Below are 8,113 nucleotides of genomic sequence, written 5' to 3'. Positions count from 1 at the left end.
TGACATTGACAATAACACTTTGACTGTTTGTTTGGGTTGGTGAATTTAACTTAACATCTGCCACCGCCATTAAACCTTTTGAAACACTTACGCTTCTATTTTTCGGAAATGACATTTTACTTAGAATAAAAAGATGGACGTATTCGGATATCTTATTGAATTGAAGCAGAACAAAGTTTATACTCACAAACAATACAAATACATTGACAGAATAGTTCTTTACACAAACAATGGAAAATGTTATAGAATAGCAGTCTTTGCTGAACCTAAATATTTTCATAAAGCAAAGAAAGTTGGTATAACTGAAATGGTGAAAGTTCTTGAAGCAGACAAAAATATAACTTCAAAACTTACAGATATTACTAAAGGAAAGTTTATAATACAATATTATGTCAAAACTGGCGTACTGTCAATATTTGACGGAGAGAAGTCAGTTCAAGAACAACTTACTGACCTGCTGCCAAAATCTGCTCGATGGAAGCTGTCGTTATGCCAATCTGAGGAGCCCCAGCAGGTTTCATCGAACGAATCTTCAAAAGAGCATCTTCCGTGAAAAGTGCTATTGGTTTTGTAAACTTCTTTGCTCTCAATTCATCTGGACCGTCTCTGTCACCAGTATATTGTATTTGAACTGTACCAACAGTTGAAATACTACCCATAAAGTCTTCTGAGTCAGCAAATGGAATGCCAAGCCAAAAGTTTGAACGGTCTCCATTTGTATATTGAGTTTTTTGACCTCCTGTATGAGTCCATACTTTCACATATGGCATAATAGAACTTTGCATTTCAGGGTTAATAGTTGTTGTGAAGTTGTTGTTAAAGTTCATAGCATCTAATGTCAAGTTGTATGACCTCATATCCTCAACTGTAGAATATTCTTCTCTTGGATAATATTTGCCATCTATGTTTATATGATATTTAATACCAGGGTTGTAGAAACAAGAATAGTCATTTATAGTTCGTCTGAACAGTACAAACATAGTATCTGCATGTTTCATTGCAGTTGTTAAAGCAATATCTGTTCTTGCACCTGCGGCTCCTGGATTTTGGTTTCCAACTTCACCTGCAAAGTCTTTGACAGATATTTGGTGTATAGGGAACATAAGTGGAACTGCAATATATTTGGCAGCTAAAGCATTTGAAATATCTGGGTCCAACATATAGACTGCAAGTCTGCTTTCTATTCTCTTGCATTCAAATTTTTCGCATGTGAACTTAACTGGGTCCCAAGCAGTTCCAGCAGCATTGAAATAATAGTTTACTTCATTGTTGAAGTTTGAGAAACCAAAGTCTAAGTCAACTTTGTCTTTGCAAAATTCGACGAATGACGTTTGATTTGTTCCCTTTACGTCTGTAATAGTGAATGGGTCTTGTGTTGGTGCAATGACTAAGTTATTTTTGCTTGGAGTAAGTTCGATAGAAATTTTTCCTGCCCAGTTTGGCAAGTATCTTAAAAACCTGAAGATGAGGAAAGATGACAAAGGAACTCTAAGTTTCAGTTTTACTTTAGTGGCAGCAGTTCCATCTGAACCAGAAAGGTTAACATAAACTCCTGGAACGTTAGGGTCAAGTCTTCTTATTTTCTCAATAGTTGCATACTGGTCTGTTTGTTCTCTAGCTTGTGGTTGTACTGAGTTTCTCAAAGCGAACCATTCATAGTTTGCCCATGTTACTGTTTGAACTAAGTCAGAGTTAGAATATATCTTATATCCCATGAAAACTTCTGGAGCATATTGGTATCCGACATAGAAAATTCCATTGCAACCTTTCTTGTCAGACAACTTGGAAGAAGGTTTTATTTCAATGTCTTGTTCCACGTATAAGAATGAGTTGTCAATAGAAATAATATGAAACCTGTCGCAAGCAATATCTACTGTTGTTGAAGAACCTTCTCCAAACTCACCTACGTTTCCATAAGAAACAGCAGTTGTATATTCGTAAGTTCCAGGAACTATTTCTGACCTTCTAATGGCATTATCGCATTCGTTATACCATTCGGAAACATTTCCGTTCATGGCATCCAAAACTGTTGGCGTTATATTCTGAGCGGCGTACATTTCATATGGGTAAAAATATAGAATAGTTGGATTTATATGTCATAATAGAACCCACTCGGACCAAGCTTTACTTTCTTCCTGACTGAGTTTTTAACTGAATCTTTAACTCTTCTTTTTCCTTCATTGCCACTACTTTCACTAGATGAAGTTACTTCTTCACTACTTTCACTTTGTTCTACTCTTCTTCTTTGGTGTCGCTTTTGGTAACTTGCCCTCTGCTTCAAGTTGTAGCATCTTTGCCTCATGTTCACCTAGTATGTTGTAAATTTCCCATGTCCTTTTTGCCTTTGGGCTCTGGTCGCCCATCTCAGGTAACCTATATCCTAGAAAGATTTTGTCATAGTTTGTATTTGAGTCTTCGCTTATTGTTTGCATGACTCTTTCCTGAGTTTCCGGTTCAAGCTCTTCAAACAGAGCTTGTCCATATGGAATAAGCTCGTTTCCAAATATATGTTTTTGTAGCCATTCTGGTTTTCTTTCCATGTAACCAATAATATCTTTTGTGAATGGGAAAGCTTTTACCCAACGTTTCAGTCTTGCGTCATTTATTTCTGTAGTTGGTTTTATTTTGTCATGGAACATGTTTTTCAATACTAACATTTCATTTGGTACTGTCCATTTGAGTTTTCTTAAATATTCATCCCTTCTCATTTCATTGTCTGCAAAGTAAGTTTTTATGACATTTTGCAAACTTTCGTTTGCAAGGTCATGTACAATAGGTTCTCTTCCTTCTCTCTCCCTAACTTTCTTTCTAAACTCTTCACCAAATATACCATCTCTATGGTTCTGTGTAGTTCTTTGAGATAAATGTTCTAGAACGTCAGGTGTTATATTTCCCTCAGCCATGTTCATTTCATACTGGTCCAAAATATCTGCATCTTTCATATCTTTCAATGGCATTAAAGCCGCGCTGAAAATACCCTTATATCTGGTTCACCATTCACTTCCATTGCGTCTACAACTTCTTGGAATTGAGGTTGTAAGTTTATGAACCACCTATCCGGATTAGCTTTATGACCCCATTTCATTGTAGTTCCATAGTCTGCAGAAACAAAAGTAGGTTTGTTTCCATATTGGTTAGGTTCTGAATGAACTTTAAACAATGTTTCATTTCTATATGTTTTGTTGAAATTTAACCTTTTATTTTCACCGAGTTCAGCCAAAGATTGAACGTTATATGGTCGTAAGTAAAAAGGATTATTGTATTTGCGTACATTTTCTTTCAGTACTTCCATTCTATGCTGAATATTTTCATCTGATGTTGGAGTCTTTTGTATGTCGGTGAACATTTTTCGATATTCTTCTACTATGTCAGCCGAATTTTTCTTAGACTCTTGGAAAGATTCCATATTCACCTCATACTCTTGTTGAGGGTCAAGATTTTTCGGCTGTTCCAAATCTTCATCTAGTTCTGTGAAGTTAGTTTCCAAAGGAGGGACTTGTTCGTTTCCTTCAGGCTCTTCTAGCTGTTGTTGCTGAACTATTTCTTCCATGTCTGGTTGTATCTGAACTTCTTCCTGTGGAGTTTCTTGTACCTCATCTGCTGGCATTTCATATATTCCGAGACCGTTTTTAACAAGTTCCCTATCTAAGTCATCCGGACTCATAAACCTTTCTTCTTTCGTTCCGTCTCTATTTTTTACGCGTTTCATGAAGAGAGTTGAATTATCATTTAGCTCTGACATCAAATATCTCGGAGTAAATTCATTCATGTCATTTGGATGATATGCTATTAAATCATATCCCTTAGCGAGCTTGTATTTTCCAGGTTTGAGATTATATCCGATTTGATGCTCAACCATAAAGCTAAATAGGTTCGGGTCAGTATTTCCTTCCTTGAACTTTCTAATAGCTTCTTTATATCTGTCACTAAAGTCAAGAGTATCTGGGTAACCATAATCTTCCTTAAGCATTTTTAAGAATTCTTGGTTTCCTTTTTCTCTACTTCTTTTATGTCCTTGCTCTGTTTGTGGTTGTTGTTGTGCAGGGTTTTGAACTGTTGGTTGCTGTGCTGGTTGTGGAGGTGGTTGTTGTGCTGGTTTTGGTTGTGGTGCAGGTGCTGGATTTTGAACTGTTGGTTGTTGTGCAGGGTTTTGAACTGTTGGTTTTGGTTGTTGTTGTGGTGCTGGATTTTGAACTGTTGGTTGTTGTGTTGGTTTTGGTGCATGCCTGTGTCTGTGTCCATGTGACGATGTAAATGTTTTAGGTAGTCCTGGTGCAGGTGCTTCTCTTGGAGGGTTTGGTGGTATATAAGTTCCACCAGCTGGCACATATGTTCCATCTGCAGCATAATGTCCTACCTGACTTTTCGTTTTTAAGAAAGCATTTACTAGGTCTGTTTTGGTCTGTTGTAACTCTTTTTCTTGACTTTCCACAACAGTTGCTCTAACGGCGTCATAGGCACTTTGAACTGCCTGTCTCGTTGCTGCATCTGTTATTTTCGTCATATTTTGTGCTACTTCTCTTAACTCTTTGTCGAAACCTTCAGACTTCAGTTTCTTTCCAGATGAGAAGTCGTTCACTAGTTTCACCTTACTATGAAGAGCTTCGAAGGCATTCTTAAAGTCAGCATTCATTAAAGCTTCATTTGAACTGTCTTCATCCGCTTGTATTTTTGTCCTTATTGACCCTATAAGTTGGGCTGCTTTAGCGTTGGCTTGGGCATCTAACCAGTCATTATTAGCTTTTATATATTCTGCGCTTTTCATTGCCTTTTGCATGGCTGCGTCGTTATTTTTACTTTCTTGTGCTAAGTTTTCATACTGTACGGTTTGGTTTTGCAACTGTAAAAGTTTTTCTGCCTTTACATTTGCTTCAACTTCTTTTTTATACTCATCGCTATCCATATATGTCTTCATGGCTTTTTGTTTTATCTCTTCATCTTTCAGTACTTTATATTGAGTAGTATGGTTTTTCAAATTTATAACATCTTGTTCCATTTTTGCTACTTCTGCTGCTTTTTCTGACACTTTTTTCGCATATTCCTCTGTACTTAGTTCTTTCAGTTGTTCTTCTTTCTTCTTTTCTCTACGTTTAACTCATTTAGTTTCTTTGTCTGTCTGTCATATTCTAGTTTCTTTTCGTTTTCACTTATTTGTTTCTGTATGTCTATGTTTGACTTTTTGACATCTGTTATTTGATTTTTGAGTGAACTCAAATTCATTTGACTTTGAGGGTTATAAGCTGTTCCGTCTGCAGCTCCACCATAGCCTGCCATTTTCGCTAAAAGTGCCGCTCTTAAACCTCCACTCTGTGCACCAATAACTCGGTTTAAAAGCATAGGGTTGCTTGACATTTGTTGCAACATAGTGGGGTCATTCATCATTTGTTGTTGCAACTGTTGTTGTGGTGTCAGTTTTACTATTGGATGTTTCAATGCTCCCTTCCTCTTACGTATATTCTTACGTAGCTTACGTGGCATTTTAAGTGAAGTTAAAAAGCGGTTTTTGACAGATGTTTATATGACACTTTTTGTTCAGCACAAAAAACTACTCGGTCAAAGTGTTGTCAGTTTTGTAAAATAACCGTCCTATCTCATTCTATAATGGAGAAAAGGCTTCTCAAAGTATACTTCCTTGGAATGCCTGTAACTTTTCCTGTAGCGACGATAGACCCTTACTTGTCCGGACAAAGTTATACTATTTTGAGTGCTCTACAAAAAAGTCAACGGCGACGACTCTCAAAAACCGTTGTGTAAAAAGTTTTACCGTTGGACAAAAAAGTATATATAGAAAACAAAAAACGTTTATAGTTCATTCAATATTTGAGATAAACCGTTTTTCTAACGGTAACTATTAAATAAAATAAAAAAATAGAGGGGGTTACCGTTGACGAAAACGGTTTATCTCAAATATTTAAATATCTGTCTTTTTTGGTCAGTTCATTTTTATCTAATGGAAGCCAACGCTGTTAACCACAATTCAAACATTAACAATTCTCAACCGCTAACCAAAGCCAAAGCTCCACAACCTCCAAGAACTGGCACAGCGGTTAGAATAACCACCAAAAAGTCTAACAGCGAATTAAGAGAAATTCTTCAACAAATTTGCTCTAAATATCTCAAAGACGCCGAAGAAAACACACAACCAGACGCTACATACAATACTCAGTTCTGTGAAGTTCTGAACAAAGCAATTACTAGTTCAATTGAACTTACTAAGACAATTCCAAGTCCAATTGAGCTTAGCGATGTCTTAGTTCAGTATTTTCCAACATTTACTAAGCTTATAATGTTGAGAACTTTATACCAAGTTCGTCAAAATCTTCCTCGTTACATCCAACGGTCATTCGACAAGAGAATTGCCGAATTCCAAGTCTTTAGTTACGGATATGACGAAGATGAATACGTTGACGAGTTCGGAGACAACCGTACAAAATGGTTTGAATATTATACGACAACACAATTTGAATTCGACTTTCTCGAATTCAACGCAGCAACCATTCATATCATTGCTCTTTACCTTTCCGAACAACAACAAGACCTCGCAGATGGAGATGTTGTTACTGTCGTCATGAAAACTCCTGAACAATTCGGAAAAAAGAAGTCTCTAATTGCCAAATTCGTTCCAGGACATCAGCTTTTCCAACGCACAGAAGTCTTCTGTATTCCTGGAACTAAGTTCTTTGTCAGGAGCGAACTCAAAGAAAGATATAATGTGTCATTCAATTACACATTATATAATGTTTTCGACCCAGAAGAAGGCTTCTTCCCAGAAGCAATGGAGGAGGAAGAAGAGGAGGAAATACAAGACTCTATCCAAGAAGAGTCCTCCGAATTCACACCAGAAGACTAACAATTTTCCGAATAAAAACTTCATTTATACTAAACATCTTCGGGGCTAGAGGGCGCAACGCGCCTGGAAGCCCCACTTACCTGACCTAAATATTGAAGATATACATATTGTTATATTGTTTTGTAAAAGAATTTATAGAACTTTTTAAAAAACTGTTTTTGCAAAAATCTCGGGAACATAATCCCCTCAATTTTATTTGAGAAATTCGTAAACTATTCAAAATTGAGAGCCATGTTCCCGAGATTATTGCATTACTATATTTTTGTATGTAGATTATGTTTTATAATTTAATCAGAATTAAGTAGCAATTGTACAATTGGCCAAACAAGATATATCGTCGTTCTTAAAACTTCATCAAATTGTTAAAAAAGTTAGAAGTAATGGATTAATGCTTGCTATACTCAATTTATGTTTTAATTTTTTTTATCAAATGTAACATTGACAGCTACACAGAACTTCAACAATCATTTTCTTATTTATTGTAATATCGATAACTTAATAGAGACTGGTATGAAATTGCATAGTAAGTATATTCAAAATATGCTTTACACATTTTGATTTTTTTATTTCATTGCGCCATATGAATAATGCGTCTATTTTAAAGATATTACAAATTGTCAACTATTGGATTACGAGTCGATTTTGAATTTATTCAAAAAATTGAATATAAATCGACTTTAAATAGATTATTTTCAAAATTAATTTTAATATTCTTATTATTTATATACGTTCCAATTTCCAGTTTCTAATACTTTCAAACATTTTTCTATATGGAATAATGCATCGTTCACATTAATTGGTGAACCATATTCTAAATGATGAGCAGAGATTGAATCATATTGTAACTCAAATAATTTACAACTTAAACAGAAACCTGCCAGAGAATTTTCAGGGAAATTCGCTGTAACGCATATAACAACAGTATTGTCGGCCATAAAAATGCATTTACAAATGTTTGAACCTACAGGAGAGAAAAGAAACTTAATCTTTTTGAAATCCCTGGCGCATTCAATAAGATTTGTATGATTATCTGGAATAAATTTCCAATCAATTGTTGGGAACTTTGCTTTTGCTGAATTTATTACTTCATCAAGATTATGAATATGCCTTCTCTTGCCTTTAGGCCTGTTTGTAAAGCAGTATTCAGATGGTGTAATTTTATCTAATTCGAATTTTTCATGCAAGAACCGTTTAAATCTGTAAGTGTTTGGCCCCCATTGACTGATGTAAAAGGTTCTATTTGCAAAACAATGGAGTATATCA

The 8,113-nt window shown here is 35.5% G+C and overlaps 1 protein-coding gene and 4 pseudogenes across 5 annotated transcripts, besides 1 other annotated feature; 1 reads left to right on the top strand and 4 right to left on the bottom strand.

Annotated features, from left to right (window-relative positions):
• Positions 1 to 488: 488 nt before the first annotated feature.
• Positions 489 to 3,142: a mobile genetic element.
• TVAGG3_1062060 lies at positions 853 to 1,715 on the bottom strand (annotated as a pseudogene). Its single transcript has one exon. A coding segment is annotated over exon 1 (863 nt).
• TVAGG3_1062050 lies at positions 2,090 to 2,540 on the bottom strand (annotated as a pseudogene). Its single transcript has one exon. A coding segment is annotated over exon 1 (451 nt).
• A 757-nt stretch (positions 3,143 to 3,899) lies between the features above and the next one.
• On the bottom strand, positions 3,900 to 4,777 carry TVAGG3_1062030 (annotated as a pseudogene). The gene has a single exon. A coding segment is annotated over exon 1 (878 nt).
• A 370-nt stretch (positions 4,778 to 5,147) lies between these two features.
• On the bottom strand, positions 5,148 to 5,478 carry TVAGG3_1062020 (annotated as a pseudogene). Its single transcript has one exon. A coding segment is annotated over exon 1 (331 nt).
• Positions 5,479 to 5,950: 472 nt separating this feature from the next.
• Positions 5,951 to 6,850, top strand: TVAGG3_1062010 (uncharacterized protein; the record flags this gene model as incomplete). The annotated part of the gene is made up of 1 exon (XM_001278208.2): positions 5,951 to 6,850. The coding sequence occupies one exon, from the start codon at positions 5,951 to 5,953 to the stop codon at positions 6,848 to 6,850; it is 900 nt and encodes a 299-aa protein (XP_001278209.2).
• Between the last annotated feature and the right edge of the window lie 1,263 nt (positions 6,851 to 8,113).

Source organism: Trichomonas vaginalis, assembly GCF_026262505.1.
Source record: "Trichomonas vaginalis G3 chromosome Unknown ctg_10, whole genome shotgun sequence".
Classification (NCBI taxonomy): Eukaryota; Parabasalia; order Trichomonadida; family Trichomonadidae; genus Trichomonas; species Trichomonas vaginalis.
Note: the sequence above shows the minus strand (reverse complement) of the source record. Positions and strands in the feature narration are given on the sequence as shown.